Source organism: Camellia sinensis, chromosome 12 (genome assembly GCF_055761805.1).
Source record: "Camellia sinensis isolate YWXY chromosome 12, ASM5576180v1, whole genome shotgun sequence".
Lineage (NCBI taxonomy): Eukaryota > Viridiplantae > Streptophyta > Magnoliopsida > Ericales > Theaceae > Camellia > Camellia sinensis.
The window spans coordinates 63253917-63275893 of NC_138972.1; the positions used below are offsets into that span (position 1 = coordinate 63253917).

Genomic DNA, 21977 nt, shown 5'->3' on the forward strand with positions numbered 1-21977 from the left:
GGTCGTGTAAACAATTAGAATATAAAGCAAACACAAAAACAACTTAGGGGTATTCTATTTACACCCAAAAAAAATTATTAAGTACTTTCAATTTTTAAGTACGCTCTATTTAATTATTTAAAATTTTATTTTACTCTTATTACATCTTATTCATTGTGTTTGGTTTGAGTTTTTTGAAAATCGAGTTTTTTGATTTTCGTATTTTTTTGTTTTTAGTGAATATTTTTAAAATTTTAAACATATTTTTTTACTTTTTTAGATGCACCTTACTTAGATGTATCTAAAAAGTAAAAAATTTGTGAAAAAATATTTTTAAAAATTAATTAATACATAAAAATATAAAAAATGTACTGAATTCTCGTATTTTTTTTATATATATTTTTGGTATTTAGTGAATTTTTAAAAGGTTTTTTTCAATTTTTTTTTACCTTTTTAGGTATATTTATGTTAGGTATGTCTAAAAATTAAAAAAATTGCTCAAAATATTAAAAAAATTCTGTAAAAACAAAAAAACACTACGACAAAAAACACATTTGGCGACCCAAAAATTTGTCGCCAAAAGTACAAATTCCGTCGCCAAAAGAATCGGCGACAAATATACAACTTGTCACCAAAGGCCTGTCACTAAAAGTATTGGCAACGAAATCAGAAATTGTCACCGTAGGTAAACATTTAGCGACAAGCAAAATTGGTCGCCAAAAATCATATATTTTGTCGCTATTAAATTACAATTTGTTGCTAAAAGGTTAAAATTTTGATAGGCTATGTAGTTTCAGCGACAAATAAATACGTCGCCAAAAGTACTATTTTACGACAAAATTAATTTGGTCGCTAAAAATCACATTTTTAGCGACGAGTAAGTTTTGGTTGCTAAAAGTTCTTGGAATAACCACTAACTTTTAGCGACAAAAACAATATGTTGTCGCCAAATATATTAACAGCGACCAAAATACCACCCGTCACTAAAAATTCAGTACACAAATTTTGATTTTAATAATTTTCCTGTTCAAAATAATCCAAAACACCTGTTTTCCTGTGCACAATATATACCAAATGTAATGTAAATAATAATACACCTGTGCAAGACATTCATACTAATTCAAAATTAATAGCTATGAAAAATCCCAATAAACATAATTACAATTCTCTGACAATCTAAAACATGCATACCAAAGTACTTACAAACTACTAACATCAAACCCATAAATACATTACCAAATCCTATGTCAAAATATTTTCAAAATTACAACCAAATATTTTGATGTTAAACATCTAACCAACAAGTCATTTACTAAAATCCTATGTCAAAATATTTGCAAAAACACAAAACCAAATATTTTGATGCTAAACATTTGATCCATAAATCATTTACCAAAATCCTATGTCAAAATATTTTCAAAAACGCAAAATCAAATCTGCTGATGCAGCCCAAACTATTTTCCACCATTGCCAATCTGTCATATGAAAAAAGAAAAAATAATATTAGATTGACAAAAAAAAAAAAAAAAAAAAACCTCGATATGAACTTCACAATTTTGATTTTAATTTTGTAACGGGAAGTTCAATTGGGTGTTGTTTGCTCATACAACTCTATTTAGGCTTGAACAAGCTACCCGTGCCAAGTTTAGGTGGTTTCAGTGGTCATTTTGCAATTTTGGGCCCCGAACGGGCCTTTTAAGTCTTGTGTTTTACATTTTTTCTTCTAATTTTCTAACCGGAAATCCAATCGAGGTCCCTCTTGTTCCTACAAGTCTATTTAGGTTTGAACAAGCTGTCTGTGCCAAGTTTTGGTGGTTTCGATTGTCATTTCGCAATTTCGGCTCCTGAGCGAGCCTTTTAAGTCTTGTGTATTACAATTTTCCTTCTAATTTTCTAACCGAAGATCCAATAGAGGTCCCGTTTGCTCCTACAAGTCTATTTAGGCTTGAAAAGGCTGTCTGTGCCAAGTTTGGGTGGTTTCGGTAGTCATTTTGAAATTTTGGCCCCCGAACGGGCCTTTTAAGTCTTGTGTTTTACATTTTTTCTTCTAATTTTCTAACCGGAAATCCAATCGAGGTCCCGTTTGTTCCTACAAGTCTATTTAGGTTTGAACAAGCTATCTGTGCTAAGTTTTGGTGGTTTCGGTTGTCATTTCGCAATTTCGGCTCCTGAGCGAGCCTTTTAAGTCTTGTGTATTACAATTTTCCTTCTAATTTTCTAACCGAAGATCCAATAAAGGTCCCGTTTGTTCCTACAAGTCTATTTAGGCTTGAAAAGGCTGTCTGTGCCAAGTTTGGGTGGTTTCGGTAGTCATTTTGAAATTTTGGCCGTCGAACGGGCCTTTTAAGTCTTGTGTTTTACATTTTTTCTTCTAATTTTTTAACCGAAAATCCAATCGAGGTCTCATTTGTTCCTACAAGTTTATTTAGGCTTGAACAAGCTGCCCGTGCCAAGTTTCGGTGGTTTCGGTGGTCATTTCGCAATTTCAGCCCCCGAACAGGCCTTTTAAGTCTTGTGTTTTACAATTTTCCTTCTAATTTTCTAACCGGAGATCCAATTGAGGTCCTGTTTACACCTACAAGTCTACTTAGGCTTGAACAAGTTGTCCGTGCCACGTTTCGGTGGTTTCGGTAGTCATTTCGAAATTTCAGCCCCCGAACGAGCCTTTTAAGTCTTGTGTTTTACATTTTTCCTTCTAATTTTTTAACCGGAAATCCAATCGAGGTCCCGTTTGTTCCTACAAGTCTATTTAGGCTTGAAAAATCCGTCCATGCCAAGTTTTGATGGTTTCGGTGGTCATTTTGCAATTTTGGCCCCCAAACGGGCCTTTTAAGTCTTGTGTTTTACAATTTTCCTTCTAATTTTCTAACCGGAGATCCAATCGAGGTCTCGTTTGATCCTACAAGCCTATTTAGGCTTGAACAAGCTGTCCATGCCAAGTTTCGGTGGTTTCAGTGGTCATTTCAAAATTTCGGCCCCCAAACGGGCCTTTTAAGTCTTGTATTTTACAATTTTCCTTCTAATTTTCTAACCGGAGATCCAAGCGAGGTCCCGTTTGTTCCTACAAGTCTATTTAGGCTTGAACAAGCTGTTTGTGCCAAGTTTCGGTGGTTTCGGTGGTCATTTCACAATTTCGGCCCCTAAACGGGCCTTTTAAGTTTTGTGTTTTACAATTTTCCTTCTAATTTTCTAACCGGAGATCCAATAGAGGTCCCGTTTTTTTCTACAAGTCTATTTAGGCTTAAACAAGCTGTCCGTGCCAAGTTTCGGTGGTTCCGGTGGTCATTTCGCAATTTCGGCCCCCTAACGGGCCTTTTAAGTCTTGTGTTTTACAATTTTCCTTCTAATTTTCTAACCGTTGATCCAATCGAGGTCCCGTTTGTTCAACACAACCAAGCATATTAAATGAAATGCTTGTAGTGATTTGAAAAGTAAATTATGAAAAATATACTTACAAAAGTGTTTGTCAATAAGATTCCTCTGATGAAGTTTGTTACCACCATTGTTAGCTATGAGACATGCTATGCTCTTCACTCGAGTCTGACCCCTGACTTGTCTAAATGACGTATCTAGTCCCATTTTTTTGACAACTAGACTTATTAAATTTAATAAGGTTATATAGTTTCAAGATCATCGGTGTTTATTAAATTTAATATGGTTATATAGTTTCAAGATCATAGGTGTAGAAACTAAAATGACTAACTTGATAAATAAATTAAAAATGCCCTAAAATATAGTCAAAGCTTACTTGATGTAGTAATTGCCACCAACGAATGATTGCAGCTTCTTTATCTCTTTGCATTAGCCAATAACCTATAACATTTGAATTGTAAATCAAAGTTTAAATTAAAATCGCACTATACATGAAATCAATGGAGAGTGGACATGAAATGAATGTTATATGATGAAATTATTAAAAGGGTCACCGATACACAAAATATCTATCAAGATTTTGCCACATAATTTCAGACTACACAGCAAAAAAATAAATTTGGTTGTATTCTAAGAAAATCTTATGTGGAAACTAATTTTCTAATTTGGTGATTGATGGAACTTACTTATCATTTGCTTTTCCAAGTCAATAAACAACCATATGAAGGTCTTCTTCTTTTATTTATTTATTTATTTATTTTTTATCAGCAAAAAAAAGCGGAACCTTTATAGATGGAAAATCATACAAGATATGAGATTACATCAAATAAAGGGAAGGAGTTTGGTGAGGAACCAAACCCGAAAGGAAAAAAAAAAAGCAGAAGAATAGAACACAGACAAAGAGAACCAAAAACAGAACAGAAAACTGAACAGAACAAGCACAGCAGACACAGCAGAGAGGAAGGCAAACTTTGCATACATGGACCTTACACAACAGATTCATCCATAAACTTCCAGCAGCCCACAAATTTCCAGCTCAAATCAGTTTAACAACTCAGCAAAACAAGATTTCCAACAAACATAACAGAGCACAGCACAGCAAAGCAAATTTCAGCACAGCAAATTTCAGCACTCCACCTTATATCAGTACAGAGCAGTTCTGCTTTCCACATTAAGAAAAAATATATTAAAAAAAAAAAAGGGTGTGATTGAAGCAAGAATGTCAAGATGGGTGATTCCTATTAGATCAACAGCCATGTGGGATATAATCTAACTGTTTTCCCCTCCCATTCACCTTTCAAATGTTCTTTGTCAATAAGTTTGGCTAGTTCTCCTAGGTGGTTCCATCTTTTGAGCACCAAATTGAGGCACATCATCACCTTATTTGAATTCTTGAATAAAGAATATATTATTGACGTGCGATGGTAGGGGGAGAGGGGAAGAGAACGATGGAGAAGAGAGAATATGATAGAAAAAAAAAAGAGAGGAAGAAGATGGGCAGAGAAGAGAGAAGAGGGAAATTAGGTAAAGTCATTTTTTGGTGTAAAATGATTGTTTTATGAGAGGGCAATTACAAATTCAACATTTATGTTAGGTCTGTTGGTGAACTAACTATGTCAGTGAAGCTCAATATAATTTCATGAAACTAGTGGGACTTGTTCTAATAAACCCAAACCTTATGAGAGAGCAGTGTAATTTACCCATTAAGTAACTTAGCAAAGTATGCTGGCCCATTATCCAGTAATTAGAACTGTATAGGATGAGTCAATATTGTGTTTTATTCCAAGTTTTAATGGTTTGTTGCAATTTTATCTTTTCAAGTAGTTCAAGCTGAGAGAGTGAGGTCGTTGTTGATTTCATGATTATAAGGATCAGTATTAAAGTGATTGGAAGGTTATTCCGGGTAAAAGAGTGAGTGAGATCATTGTTGAATATGGGATTGGTCTTGTGATTAAATGCATCTATTTTCTTTATCCTTACTTATGGCTCCACAAGACAAGCTGCAACACTTAGTTATGACTCTTTAAGTAATTCATTCTGCTAACCATAGGTGCTGCGACGATTCAAGTATACTTAAAAATGTCAATGGATTAGTTACCGTATAGGTCAAGTGGGTGGGTTATTAGTCTATGAGGAATTTTCATCTTATACCTAAGAGAATGTACAAATGTAGGGAAGTACATTACATTATAGGTAAACTTGACCAAACTAGCTGTTGCTAGCCTTAAACTTAGAATGCTAATTCTCTCAGGCTGTGCTTGGCTATTGGATTTGTGTAGGGGTTTGTGGAGGGAAAAATAAACTTGACCAAACTAGTTGTTCCTGTGTGTACTTCTCTATGATGAGTATGTATATGTATTTTAATTATTTGTTTAATGAAAGTTGAAGTTTTTATAATTATTGTAATACAATTGCACAGTTGAAAGCCAATGCCAGAGTGGTCAAATCGCAGTGTATATAATGCATATGTATGTGTATGCTTATGCACCAGCTGGGGAAAATAACAAAAAAAAAAAAAACTCCACTTCATTCAGCTATAAAGGCCACTAAATTACAACATGATCAGAAACTTAACGTGCTTAACTATATCAGCAATCTTTTGTAGAGCTTGATGATGAGACTTCGCATCAGCTTATAGAATCAAATGAGCAAAAATGACATATCAGAAAAGCATAAAAGCATGAAGATCATTAAAAAATATCATTTGGTGGGAAAAATATCACACAAACAAGAGAGAATAAAATGTAGCATAAATGAAAGGAAGTCCAACTTATTTGCTATCATGCTGGTCAATCCCCAGTGCCAACCTAACTTTGTTCAAAGCAGCAGAAAAATATAGAAGACCCTAAACCTCAATATTAAAAATTTATTTGGTCTATTCTACTTAAAACAAACCAACTTATACAAATGCCCTATGAATACAAATGTAAAGCAACAAATAACTGATCCACCATGAGGAGAAGACCTTCACAGGTAAGGCATAAAGATCAGATCAGATAACACTAATGGTCAATCACAAATTGAATTTTTTTTTTTTTTTTTTAAGTAAGAACACTAATGGATATAGGGTGCACTCAAAGGTAGAATTGCGGAACTAAATGAGTGAACTCAAAGGTACAATTGTGGACAATTTAAGAACAAGAAGAAAAAAAGAAGATATAGGGTGCAATTTTAGCAAAATTAAAAATAGCAAAGAAAATAAAGTAAGTCTTCATGGCCAGAAGGTATCTAAAAAAGATAATTTTTAATATCTTAAATCTATTATTTATAAAGAATGGTACATTAAGGAGGATGGATGAAATGGAAGAGTGCTTCAAAGGGTCGCGAGATCATAAGCTACCTATAACATTGAAGGGTTAAGTTTAATTTGACTGTTATGATGTCTGCTAGACTGCTATAATGCATGTTATAGAACATTGGGCTGTTAAGAAACAATATATTAAAAAAAAAGAGTGTGATTGAAGCAAGAATGTTAAGATGGGTGATTCCTGTTATAAAGAAAGCCAGAATAAGAGGTGAATTCATTCAGAATGGCCATCTACGATGAAGAACAAAGTGCTTGTGAGGAGGAGTAATTTGGTTCACAATGAAGATGCTAAAAAAAATATAAGAAGGCTAAGGAGGATGGTAAAAGAAATATAAGAAGGCTAAGACCATCAGTCAGGCACGTATAGATCAACACAACAATTCAAACCATAAGCCCAAAACACCATTATTCTTGCCGCAGCTACCAGGTTTAAGGAATATGACACCAGCTCCTACACTCAGCAGGCCTCTGCACTACCTTCACAGACAGATCAGCCCAGCTACACTGGTGCCAGAGTAAAGGCTTCAGACCATACTGCTACAAGCCAATCTGCTACTCACCACTCTGCTACAATCCAACAGCAGGCTAACTCTGAGATGCCTGTGATATTAGCTTGCCTATATCCTGACAAGTCTTGTTCTCCGCTTCCATCCAACACTAGCACCAAACTACTTCCCATAGGAACCATAGAACCAAAAACATCAGCCATAACAGAGTAATTTGAACCACAAACAAAGTAATTTGACAGCAGATTCAACCACCCATCACTAGCATCAAACTTCTACCCATAGGAACCAAAAATAAAGTAATTCGACAGCAGATTCAACCACTATACAGCAAAGTCCAACTTTAGTCCAGCAAATCTGCCTAGCCTATTAGTTTTAAACCCAGCAAAATAAGTTACCAACAAAACAATCAGAGTAAACAAACAGGCAAGCTGATATTGTAATAAAGTATAGATTAATTCAAGCTAATGTTCCATTCGATAAATCTTTATTAGCAATTCTAATCAAAACAGGAGGCTTACGTTTGTGATGATCTTGTATTTATTCAGTTTTCATTAATCTAATTTTAAAAGTTTATTCCATAACTTTGTGTATATAACTCTGCAGTGCTCATTCTAATATATTGCAGTCAAAAGAGGCAACTTCAAGTAGTCTTCCTCTGATGATATATATGTACCTACCCCTCCTGCATTCCTAGGAATCAAAATTTGTATCTACTTTGTTTGACTGTTGTTCATTATTTAAATATTTTGATTTATTTAATCTTTGTCAGATTAATTAGCAGCCAATGGCCAAAAGCACACATTTGCATATTAATTAATAATAAAGCCAAAGAGCCCAAACCCATTTGCCACCTTACTAATGTTAGCCCATTGTATCTGTACATATGAACAGATGAACTGGAATAAAATAAAATAAAAAGACTGGCTCTTAATGGCCCTGAAAGGTTAATCTTTCCTAAACTATAGAGTTCTCCATAGCCCCTTTGTGTTTCTCCACCTTCGCAATAAAAATCAGATTGGCTCTTTATGGCCTTGAAAGGTTAATCTATATTTAACTATAAGAGTTCTCCATAGCCCCTTTGTGTTTCTCCACCACCCCCACCCTCACCCTCACCCTCTTTCACTAAACTGTTTCTTGAAACAAAGACATGAATCTTTTAAGGACCAGTACTCCTGCTTCAAATGCAACTATGCTTTTATCCCATGGTTAGTCTTCTTCTCCTATGGGTGCTGCTGTTGATTTCTCCAAAATTTATGTAACAAATAAATCTGGGTTAAAATTCTAAGACCGGTCCCCCAACTTCTCATGGGCCCGGAGGGATGGATCAGGATGTTGACTTATCTGCAAAAGTAGTACAATGGTTACAAGTAAGAGCTCTCTCTCTCTCTCTCAGTAAATTTTTGGCTTGTTTGTTATGTGTATATTAGTATATATATATTATTAGGGAGTGATCAAAAAAGCCGAGAATCCAGTACAAAAATTCAAATTCTAGTTCACATCCACAACCCAGAAAATATAAAAACAGAAAACAATGAAAATGACTCTAATTAGTCACATAGTCAAAGAAATTGCTCATACAAATTCTAGTCCACTGCAACTTTTTGTCTCTTTCAAACCAACACACAAACACATGGTGGGTGTGAAAAAACCACTTACAAAATGCACACCAAGAAACAATTACTCAAGATCACTTATAATTACTATGATGTCTCTGAAATCTTCAAAATATTCACAAAAGTCAAAGCTTAATGCCTAGCACAAAACATTGGTTCAACAAATGATCAAACTACCAAACTCAAACCAGATTTCACAAGAATCAAAATCTATAAGGTGAGACAGTGCCGAATGAAAATCTATAAGGTGGGACAGTGCCGAATGTGTTGTGTTCTGCAATGCCGAATGAAATTGATGATAAAGAAGAAAGAGAGGAAGATGAGACAGTGTGAGAGAGTGAGAGGGAGAAGGAGAAGGAGAAGGAGAGGGAAAGAGAGACGAAGAAGAGGGAGAGAAGACATACCTTTTGCCTTCTGTTGTGCCGCTTCAGGTTGTGGAATGAGAAGACGAAGAAGATTCATCTTAGGTCACTCTTGTTTATTCGGTCATTTAAAAAAAAAAAAAAAAACAAATTCAAAACGACGTCGTTTTGACAAGAAATTTATTGGCGACGAAAATTATTATGTTGCCATAAATATCATTCACCTTTCAGCGACTATTTTATTGCCGTCGCCAAAACGTCCAAATTGGCGACAAACATTTTTGTCGCCAAATGTTAATTTTGTCGCCAAAACTTTTTTAGCGCTCCCGCCCAAAAAATTAATTTCGCGCCAACCATTTTTGGCGACGAATTTAGATATTTGTTGCTAATGGTGTAGTTTTTGGCAACGAACACGTATATTGTCGCCAAAAACATACAATTGGCAACTAAATTCAATTTGGTTGCTAAAAAACGTCGCCAAAAATGCTTTTTGTTGTAGTGAAATACAAAAATAAGAAAGTAGAATTTTTTGAAAAGTGGTAACCAAGCATAGTGATTATTTTTCCTAAATTACCCTCAAGATAAACCCAAATAATAAATAATAAACAAATTAAAAAAACTAAATTATTTCAAATCTTTTCAATACAAAAAATAATTCTCAAATACAAAAAAAAAAAAAAAAAAAAACAACAACAACAACAACAACAACCAAACTTATAAGCACATAAGCGTTATAAATAGAGAAAAAAAATCAAATTTTTACATAAGCATTATAAAACTTTTCAATATAGAAAAAAAAAATTACTTAATAAATTATTCGCAAGAATACTCGTGGAAAAGCAAAAACCAAACTTAAAAGCACATAAACATTAGGCACTAACAAGAAAGAGTAGTTCTCAAATAATGCATTATTTAAATGGCATAATAAGAATAACTCCAATAATATGTTATTGTTAATTTAACTGCTGGGTCCTTCAAGTTTTGTCAAAAAAAAATGATATAGAAAATAATTGATGGTGCTCTATAAAAATTGTGAAACCCCTTTATACGAATATTTACCTCCTTTTTGATGGGTTACTTCAAAAAACTATTTTAATTATTACTCTCATCTATTTTTTTGATTTTGTTCAACCTTTCTTCTAGAGTTTAGGGTTTCAAAATAATAAAAAACAATGATATTGATGATGATGGTGAGTTTTAGTAGGGTGCATTGGAGTTTTGGAGGAAGAAGAAGAAGAAGAAGAAAAAAGAAAAAGAAATAACTTTGATCTCTTGAGGAAGAAGATACAAATATTTGAATAGGAATGACTGATTAGGATGTATCAATGAGAGAAAAAAAAAAAAACTTATTTTAGGATTTAATATGTGTTGTCCTTATTAATAAATTTATGAATTTAAATTAGACGTTCTAAGACATATTTTAGATTCAAATAGAATCCCCCAACAACTTACCGTGGAAAATGGGCAAGAAAATTAGAGTAACGAGCCATGGGCATTGGACCAAACCACTAATCTTAACTCAGATTGAGTCACTGTTTTTGTGCACATTCGTATACGTGTTTTATAGCGATCCCGGGTTTACCCTTGTTGTACAGTGATCCGGACATGTGTCCGTGGATGTTGGTAGTTGTTTATTATCTTGTTTACATCCTTTCTTACTTTGTATTTGAGTTATAGGATGTGTTGGGCGGGTTGGTTTCAGGTTGGTTGAGTTTAGAAACCAAAACTAGTTGCCCAGATTTTTGGCCTGTCCGCTCGAGCGGAGGTGTTGGCGCTCGAGCGGGGGATACATCCATCCAGTATCTTGTTGTGCAGTGTTGTGAGCTCGAGCGTAGGGTTGGGAGCTCGAGCGGAGGCCTGGTTCTACAAAAAGTGCTGGGCGAGTGCATTCTGCGCTCGAGCGGGAGGTTGGCCGCTCGAGCGGAAGTCTGTGAGTGTACGCTCGAGCGGGGTGTTTTACGCTCGAGTGGAGACCTGGGTTAAAGTCCCGAATTTGTGACTCTTCAAATCACTTTTTCACTTTATCTTCTCTCTCTTACTTTTCCAAAATCACCATTGTTGAGCCTCTCACTCTAGACTCTACCTTCTCTCTAGGTTTTGATCTAGTAGGAGTGATTTACTCACCTTTGGCCTTTACAAAAAAGTTGTTGATCGTCGAGGGCTTCATTTTAATCTGAAAATCTCGGGTTTTGGAGCACGTTGGGTTTTGTCGTTTTCTCCTTTGGGACTCCGAATTTGAGGTAGGGATAACCTACTCCTCTCTATGGGTTTTGTCTTTAAATTTTGGTATTTTGAGATGTTGGGCTTGGTTGGGTAATTTTGTGAAAGTTTGGGGCTTTTGTGTAATTTTACAAAAGTTGGGGTTTTATTCATATTAAACCTAGATGCATGTTTAGCATAAAAAAAAATGGAATGATTGCTGAATCATTGAAGAAAATGGGACCTAAGGGTTGAAATGGTAATTATGGAAAATGGCCTAATTACATTGTTTAATTAATTGGGATAATTAATTGGTGAGAAATGAGGAAATGAAATGTTGATTGAATATCCATTTGCGCATTTATTTTCTGTTTTAGAAATAACTGCTTGGGGCTATCGGTGGAGGATAGTCGAGATTGTTGTAGACAATGTATGTTGATTAGGCAAACTGAAACTAATCAATGGAATGTGTTATGGAACTTGACAGTTGCTAGAATACATTAATTGTTTGTATTGTGTGATTGTATATAGAACCAATGTGTTTATATACGTTATGTGTAGAGGAGGAGATAGGGGATGTACTCCGCGGTTTAGGGGAAGATAGGGGATGGACCTCTAAACCGGATAGGTATTTGGAGGAGATAGGGGATGTACTCCGTAGACAGAGCTCATATGCTTGTCTAGAGAAGTGAAGATAGAGCTCATATGCTTATCTTTGTGAAGTGAAGTGTGGATACAGCTTGTATGCTTATCTGTGGATATTGTTGATATACATATCTGTTGTAGAGTGTGGATACAGCTTGTATGCTTATCTGTGGATATTGTTGATATACATATCTGTTGAGAATGTGGATATAGCTTTTATGCTTATCTGAATGTGAGATATAGTTTTTATACATATCTGTGGAAATGATGATAGAGCTAGCATGCTTATCTGTTGAAAAAGGGAAAATGAAAAGTAATTGGGACTTGTAAGTCGTTGACATAAATATGTAATTTATGTGATTGAATCAGTGTTGACCAACTATCAATTGCTAATGTTTTAGTCATTGTCCATGGTTGGTTTAGTGTATTTCTACTGGGCTGTGGCTCACCCTATATGGGAATATCATTTTCAGGTGCAGGAAGCATGCCACCTCCAAGGACATAGCTGGGAGGCTAGTGGCGGACATAGTTTTGTCGTTTTACTGTTGATGTATTACATGTAATTTCAAGCCAAGGGCTTAATGTGTAAACGAGTTAGAACTCTTTGTTGTAACCAAGTGTTAACTTGGAAAGCTGTAAGCCCGTAGGGCATTTTGTTATGAGGTTAACATGTAATACTTATGTAATGGAACTCTAATGAATGAAAGAATGTGGTTGGTTTAAATGTAAATGCATGTCTTACCTGATGGGTTTATTGTTATTATTTTGAGGGCGTTACATGTTTGATAAGTTTGTTTTATTTGAATTTGTGGAAATTATAAAAATAAAATATATTTATATATATATGTATTATTTATATAGAGATTCCCTAAACTATTGAGAAATATTACTTTGATCCCTAAATAAATAAATAAATGCAAATGTAACTCTTAAGTTATTGAGAAATATCACATTATCCTTTAAACTATGAAATCGTACAAATGGACTTTCTAAACTCTTGGTGTCACTGCTGAAAAATTGACTTTTAGCGGTGTTTTAAAAACGCTGCTATAGGTACTGAAAACATCGCTAATTCTTTTTGTGACATTTAGTACCAAACGCCCACGACGAGGCCATCGCTATAGCTTTATGGCGTTTGAAAACGTTGTTATATTAGTATAGGGCGTTTTTACAAACGCTGCCAAATGTCCTATCCTAATTGTATTATGACGTCACTATGACATTTAGCAACGTTTTGGAAACGCCGTTAAAGACATTTATACATTTTAAAAATCTAACTGTTGGGGTAGGGATATAGCGACGTTTAAAAACGCCGCCATAGCCATTATTTTTATTTTTTTTATTTTTAAAGTTGTGCTAATTTTATATGGTTGAAAAAAATACCTGTCATAAACAATTATTGAGAACTAATAATTGATGTTTATTAAAATAATAAATAAACTAAGTTTGAAAACAAAATTAAAAATAAAAAACAATGCAATAAGATGTGATACATGTACAATTACATAATATATCTAAACACAATATATTAGAAATCTGTGAGGATTTATTTAAAAAGTCAGGCTTGAGAACTCGTGCAAAAAGCAGAGAAGACATCTATACTCCTAATGACACAATACCGATAGTAGCAAAAGCTTGGCCCAGTTCATAAACAAAAATTTCTTTCTGAACGAGGCAAACTTTGCCAATCTGTCCTCCTGCAAAAAGTCACAGCCATGACCAAATTAGGAAGGTTAATATCAGTACAATAGATTGACACATTAGATTAGAATGGAAAACATTAGATTAAATTAACTTAATGCATACAAGTGCATACCCCAAATCAACAATGATGATGCTGACATTATCTTGTGAATGTCGGTCCTGTAATATAGATAAATTTGCAGGTATGATCAAGCATTGTGCAAGAAAAATAAACATCCATGCATCAAATCAATGAAAGGTGATCTTTATAGAGGATCCACAGAAACTTGATATGTTTTAAGAACATATAATTGAATCAAAAATAGTTTTCAAACAAGATGATCTTTAAGTAGTTTAATGTCCCTAATTATTGTGCCCAAAAATATTAGAGAATAAACATAATTATCCTATTAAAAATCTCTTCAAAACCAAGTGTCATAGAAGGAAGTCAAACAAAGTTGAAGAATAAAAAAAAGAATACCTCTGTTTCAATAGTCCTCTTTGCAAGCATAAGTGTTAAGAAGACTGGAACCATTGCAGCACACAAATGCTTAAGAGTGTGCCCACTGACAATATGATATGTCCATTTATAAATTGGTTTATCTGCAGCTTCTTCTACCTTAGCTAAAAGATAAAATCTTGCATGTTATGCAATTAAATGTTACTCAGAATGGCATAAAAAACTAACAGATTTAGTAAACAGAAGAGCCCACATGATGAAATATACAAACCTGCAGCCCAAAGCCAATATGTGGAATGTGTGTACATTGGAGGCAACAAGATAGCCATTATCGGAATTACAATGCAAGGAACAAACTGAAGCAGTGCAAATGGGCGGAGGTCATCAAAAAACCTGCAGGTTAATGCACAAGTCAACATACAATAAATGTTTACTTGGAATTGTAGGGTCATGCTCATGCAAATATCTTGGCAAAATTAACTTTAGATGTGAATCATTTGGGAGAAGTTCAAACACCAAAACATTTGTATTTATTGACGACTCAAAAGGCATTACAACAAAATGTTATATAATCCAAAGGCACTGTCGCATTCTAGCATTTTCTCCCATACACAAGTATGAACTTCATCACCTAAAATAGAAAAACAAAATCCTTTATAATTGAGGAAAGGTACACATGCCTACCTCCAATACAATATGCTTATAACACCTGCCAAGAGTAGGGGAAGAATGGACACCGTTCCCTTTTGCTCATCGATTCTTTCAATTATAAAGATTGCCATGATTGACATGAATGCAATAGTCATCTATATAACTATTGATCAAATGTCATAACAGAAAAATATTGAGGACATTTTAAATAGAAGCTCAGGCAAGATAAAGCTCACCGGCAAACGATCCCACACAAGAGTAGCGTCATTTGGCTTGAGATGATAATAAGAGGATCCAATACCAACAGCAGCCACATCAATGAAAAAAGACGTCCAACCCCACACCTCACCTTGCAACCTAAACATATATTTAGAAGTTATTGTAATCAGTAAGTATAATTTATAAAGGATCTTCTCACTCCAGTAGTCCCGTGTAATAAGGATCATGTAGAACATAATACCTCAGTCTAAAATAGTTCCCACCTTCAGAGTATGGACTGCCACCACCACCAGCCCCACTCTGTGGCAAGTAAGGGGCCATCAATGATCTGCCCTGTTGCAGGTGGCCTCTATGAATAACACATAGCCCTGCTATTGCACTGAATTTAGCCCAATTAGTAGCCCTGCCCAGCCAATCTAGATGAGTTTGCACAAACAAGGAGCCATCAACTTGTGCAGGAAGGTCTTAAATACATGTTTCAAGATAAAGGCCTTGTAGCTGTGAGGAGGCATATGTAACGCCCTCAAAATAATAACATCAAACCCATCAAATAAGACATGCATTGATATGTAAAAGTTCCACATTCTTCCATATATCAGAATTCCATTACATAAGTATTACATGTTAACAACAAAAGCGAATGCCCTATGGGCTTACAGCTTTCCAAGTTAACACTTGGTTACAACAAAAGAGTACTAACTCATTACACATTAAGCCCTTGGCTTGAATTTACATGTAATACATCAAAAAGTAAAACGACAAAAGTATGTCCGCCTCTAGCCTCCCAAGCTATGTCCTTGGAGGTGGCATGCTACCTGTACCTGAAAATGATATTCCCAAATAGGGTGAGCCACAGCCCAGCAGAAATACACTAAACCAACCATGAACAATGACTAAAAGATTAGCAATTGATAGATGGCCAACACTGATACATTCACATAAATCACATATTTATGTCATACGACTTATGAGTCCAAGTTACGTTTCATTTTCCCTTTTTCAACAGATAAGCATGTTAGCACTATTCACGTTCTCAACAGATATGTATAAAAACAATATCCACATTCACAGATAAGCATATAAGCTATACCCACATTCTCAACAGATATGTATAACAACAATATCCACATTTCCCAAAGATAAGCATATGAGCTCTATCTTCACTTCTCAAGACAAGCATATGAGCTGTATCTACGGAGTTCATCCCCTATCTTCTCCCAACACTATCCGGTTTAGAGGTACATCCCCCATCTTCCCCTAAACCGCGGAGTACATCCCCCATCTCCTCCTCTACACATAACGTATACAACCGTTAAATTCCATATAATTAATGTATTCTATCAACCGTCAAATTCCATGACACATTCCATTGATTAGTTTTCGTTTGCCTAATCATCATGCATTGTCTACAACAATCACGACTATCCTCCGCCGATAGCCCAAAGCAGTTATTTCTAAACAGAAAATAAATGCACAATGGATATTCAATCAACATTTCATTCCGGTGAGTGATAAATAATTCAACTACACCCTTTACCCCTTTGCATTCCCAATCTCAACAATCTCATTTCATTTCCTCATTTCTCACAATTAATTATCTCAATTAATCAAACAATGTAATTAGGTCATTTCCATAATTAACATTTCAACCCTTAGGTCCCATTTTCATCAATGACTCAACATTTATTCCATTTCTCTATACCAAACATGCATCTAGGTTTATTATGAATAAAACCCCAACTTTTGTAAAATAACACAAAAGCCCCAAACTTTCACCAAATTACCAAACCAACCCTAACATCTCAAAATACTAAAATTTAAAGACAAAATCCATAGAGAGGAGTAGGATATCCTTACCTCGAAGTTTGAGCCAAAAGGAGATGAAGACTCGAAGATCAACGTGCTCCAAATCCAAACTTTTTCAGATTAAAACAAAGCTCTCAACGCCCTCTATCTTTTTAACAAAGGCCCTAGGCTAGATTCACACTCTAGGGAGATCAATTCTTAGAGAAAGTGTAAGTTTAGAGAGAGAGGGTCTCGGATCTAGGGTTTGATCAAAAGGAAAGTGAAAAAGTGATGTTCAAAAACGCTACTGTCTGCTGATATAAAACACGCTCGCTCGAGCGAAGCCTTTGTCGCTCGAGCGACCAGACACAGAAAACTCTCGCTCGAGCCAAGAAGTTCTCGCTCGAGCCAAAAACTCAGAAGTGCGCTCGAGCGAAGAATGCTCGCTCGAGCCAACAACTCAAACCCTCAGGTCTGCAACCAGCACGCTCGAGCGACAGACTTCTCGCTCGAGCAAAGAACAACCAGACCGCTCGAGCGAAGAAAGCTCGCTTGAGCCAAGAAATACAACTCTCAGGTCCAGAACCAGACGCAATCGCTCGCTCGAGCGAAGCCACTCTGGCTCGATCCACCAGACATGAACTCAACTATCGCTCGAGCGACCAACTCCTCGCTCGAGCGACGGTCCAAAAATCTGGGCAGCTGCACTAGGCTCCCAAACACAACCAACCTGTAACAAACCTGCCCAATACATCCTATAACTCAATATACAAAGTAAAGAGGATGGAAACAAGATAATAAACAACTACTAACATCCACGGACACATGTCCGGATCACTGTACAACAAGGGTAAACCCGGGATTGCTATAGCATACTATGCCTCTACCCTAAGAGAGCAGCCAGATTGTTGAGGTTGCTTTCAGATGTCTATCCACTTTTGCTTCTCTTCATCTATAGATTAATTCATCAACAAAGATTAAATCTTATTTCCTTCTCAAATGTGATGAACTTGGTCTTTTGTGATCTTCAAGGCAGTCAATTGCAGGTAGATCCTCATATAACATTTAGTTCCAAAAAAAATTATAAAGGGGTTAGCTGCAAATTTTAAAACAAATAAGATAAACGACACCAAACAATAACCACCAAACAATAAATGATTCTGCACATCCAAACACAACCTTAAATTTTTACTGGGCTGCTGCTGGTGAACTGATAGCCCTTTGAAGAAGCTTACCTATTTAGCCTTCCAGTGTGGCGTTTGAGATCCATGTAGGTTCCCCTAGAATGGATGCTACAAGTAGAGATGAGAGAATGAACTCACTCAATAGTCAATCCGAAATAAAATGTCTTAACTCAATGAGGAATATAGATTTAATCTCTCAAATTTCCAAATCATCTGATCTAGCACTGGCCAGCTACTAACTGTAAGCTTATCAGATTTCAAGTAAACTCACAAACTAGATAAAAGATTTTTAAAAAATGTATAATAAACTAAAATAGAAGCAACGAAAAGGAAAAGTAGGCGTTTACAACACAAACAAGCTATTTAAAGCAGAGCAGGTTAGGAACAAAAGCTTGAATGTATTCCATGTTGCAAGAATATTCATGTAATCTTTTTTAGGGATCCTCTAAGGAAAACATCTGTCCATATCTTCTTTCTCTCCCCCCCTCCCCCCCCCCCAAACAATGAAAACAGCAGTGCATCAAACTTCAAACAATAGTACAAGGTAATGAAGCAAACAAATCCTCACTCATAAGAAATAAGGCACTCCAGTTCTGGGGCCTCTCATCTGGTTCTTTTCCTCTATTTCAGTGAAGAACTTCACCTCTCTCTCCTAACAGACAAAGGGGTAAAACACAACACCCATAGAAAATTCAATTAATCAAATCTATATAAATGAGCCAAAAAGCCACAACCACGTTAAAAGAGTGAAAAGTTTAGTGGCAGTACCATATTCCCATTGAAGCTCAATATTGAAGCTACATTACCACAGCGATAACAATAATTTGGAGCAGACCATACCTGATAAGCCAAAAAGCACATGGTAAAATTAATTAAAATATCAGCAAATCTGAAGTGATGTTATATACACTAGTCATGTTACATAGACTCAAGTCCCCCTATCAAGTGTGGATATTATACATCTAAACTCCCAAATTTATAGACATGTTTCTCTTATTTCTCAAGGTAGAATACTAACGTTATGTAAGACAGTGTAAAAGCAACAAAAAATGAAAAAATAAAAAACAATTTCTTGGTATTCGTGTTTTATTTCCTATGGTGGAATGGTGACTTTTCTTCAAGATGTCACTTCACTTGCTCTAAAGCAATCATGTCACAAAGAAACATAATAAGGGAGGTCTATCAATTAATTAAACAATAAATATGCATAACTAAACATGCTTGTTGGGCCCAGTTTTGACTGGACATGTCGGACACAGACCCCATATCCTTACTCCAGCATATGTTTAGAAGTGTCCATGTAACATAATACACTGAGTTAAAGATTCCAAAAACAAATTGATTGAACAATCAAAATTAAAAGAGCCGTTTTCCTTCAATATTTGTTGATTATGTAGTAATAGTAGTATATTGAACTCAATTTTGCTAACTTTGAAACATAACAGAATTTCATGACTAGAAAAATTATAAAGATTCCATATAGTAAAAAATATATGGTGAGTCATTGTAGAAGGAGAAATAGAGGGAAAAAATATAACAGAAAACAAAAAACATATAGTAAAAATAGAGGGAAAAAGATTGATTTAAAAAAAAATCACCTCCAATTTAAAATCGAAATTCTGAGTTAAAGATTCCATATAGTAAAAAAAATATGGTGAGTCATTGTAGAAGGAGAAATAGAGGGAAAAAATATAGTAAAAAAAAAAAACGGCTAGCATGAACATATATCATGACTGGCTAGTCATATCTCACTGCAAAGGTTAAAGGACAATAAACTAATTATTCTTACCAACACTATATATAGAGAGGGTGTATCCAATGGCAAAGAGATAGTATAACAGTACTTAAGTGTGCATTGCATACTAGCAAAACAAATCATAGCTACTAAGAAAAAAAATGTCCAGTATGAGCATGTTCACAATATGTAAACAGTGTACAAAATACAAAGAGTGGACCAAGGAAAAATTATTTAGATTTTGGAGGGGCCAAAGTAAAATTAGATAGATTTTGATTGTTTAGAGGACTCCTCAGATGAAAGTGGAAACAAACCCGACACAAAGGAACATTTGGAAGCACTTAAGAGTGCTTGACGTTCAGCAATAACATAATCTTTGTTTTTGTCCAAAAAAAAAATTCAATTTTATAGGTGACCTGAAAAATAAATTGAAGTGCAGGTTAATGTTTTTTGTTTCAAAATCCCTAGCCTTTCTCTTTGCCTTACCTTCGCAGTCTGTTGCTAAATGACCCAATCTTGTTGTCCAGGGGTAAATACGACCTGACAAGTAAATTGTGAAAACAAACTCAGAAAATCAAACCAAACATGGCATTTATTTCTCATTTCCATACCTAACCATTTTCCTAACTTAAACAATCGTGCAAATTTGAACCAAAAATGTTAGTGAAGAGTCTTCAGAAAAAATGAATTATTTTATCGTAATACACTAACCTCCCTGAGTATTGCAAAATCGACTTCATGGGTAGCCAAAGCCAACATGATTAAATCAGCATCCTGTTATGTGGCAACATGTTAAAATTCCAATAAGAACATTGCAATAACACTAAAGAACAGCAAAATAGAAAGAAATTTATAATAGATTCACAGATAGGATAGAGAAGACGTACCAAACCATACAAGCAATGGCGTGTGTTGGGATCATAACCAGGAAGGTTTCTTTGAAGACGAATATTCGGCATAATTTTATGTTCCCCTTCACCAGGAACATTGGCATCAGAAAGAATAACCTTCAAAAGAATAGAATGATGAGCAAAAAATAGATCACTCATCCTTCATCATGACACACTAAAGTGCAATGACATCAATTATTCGCAAGAGAAACCAAATATGATTAGTGAAAACTATTATTCCTAAACACCAAATACCCAATACCCAACCTTAAGTACTCAGTAATTGTAATAACATGATACCTCTTATTCCTAAACACCGATACCACTCTCGGCATCTCTGTTTCCATTTTTTCAATACAAAAACAATTTGAGAGTCATGAATATGAATTAATCACTTGATATATATATCCAATGCAACAAGTGGAGTATGAATCCAGCCAGCAACCTTAAAAAACAATTTAGTTTTCTTTATCCATGCTATCTCTAATTTCTAGTATTAAAAAATTATAAATTTTAAAAATAAATTAAAAAAAATAGGAGGAATAAACATGATGGCACTAGGGCATTTAACATTAAATAAACCAAGGCTAACTCATTTGTTGCTTAGAGTCAACATAAGAGTAAAAGAGCAGATAACTAACATAGGTGCACATACATGTTGCTAGTTTAAGAGAATGAAACAAGAAATCAGTACTTTGATTTTGTTAGATGCTCAAATCCATCCAGTTGATTGAGAAGCTCCAGCATCGTCCCCTGCACTTCACTGTCACCATTACCAGATCCAGATTCCATTCAAGCAGATCCAATGCTGTCGATTTCATCCACAAAGATGATTGATGGAGCATGCTTCTTGTGCAACAAAAACAAAAATAAATCACACATAAAACATGTAAGAGGAACTATATAACACTTCTGTAGACTAAAAAGATTTATTAACCTGATATATAAGATATTATAATTTTTTTGCAATAACAATGTTATCAATGAAGTCGGACAAACCTGGCCATAACAAAAAGTTATCTAGCCATTCGAGAGCCCTCACCAATATGCTTCTGAACCAACTCAGAACCAGAAACCCTTATAAAGGTACAATTAGTATGAGATCTAGAGAGAGAGAGAGAGAGAGAGACGGTGGAGCACACTACCTTGCCGGTGCAGATGACGGTTATAGCGATCCCGGGTTTACCCTTGTTGTATAGTGATCCGGACATGTGTCCGTGGATGTTGGTGGTTGTTTATTATCTTGTTTACATCCTTTCTTACGTTGTATTTGAGTTATAGGATGTGTTGAGCGGGTTTGTTACAGGTTGGTTGAGTTTAGAAACCAAAACTAGTTGCCCAGATTTTTTGGCCTGTACGCTCGAGCGGAGGTGTTGGCGCTCGA

At 35.2% G+C, this 21977-nt stretch overlaps 1 protein-coding gene and 1 long non-coding RNA gene across 2 annotated transcripts; both read right to left on the minus strand.

Moving 5' to 3' along the window:
* Window positions 1-1095: 1095 nt before the first annotated feature.
* LOC145804165 (uncharacterized) lies at window positions 1096-3794 on the minus strand. Its single transcript, XR_014345790.1, has 2 exons — window positions 3728-3794; window positions 1096-1454 (listed from the first exon to the last, which is right to left on the minus strand). It is a non-coding gene; the product is annotated as an uncharacterized LOC145804165 (long non-coding RNA).
* A 10287-nt stretch (window positions 3795-14081) lies between these two features.
* On the minus strand, window positions 14082-15494 carry LOC145804166 (uncharacterized). Its single transcript, XM_082897916.1, has 4 exons — window positions 15017-15494; window positions 14814-14935; window positions 14397-14522; window positions 14082-14307 (listed from the first exon to the last, which is right to left on the minus strand). The coding sequence occupies exons 1-4, from the start codon at window positions 15233-15235 to the stop codon at window positions 14118-14120; spliced, it is 657 nt and encodes a 218-aa protein (XP_082754042.1). The 5' UTR covers window positions 15236-15494; the 3' UTR covers window positions 14082-14117.
* Window positions 15495-21977: the final 6483 nt, after the last annotated feature.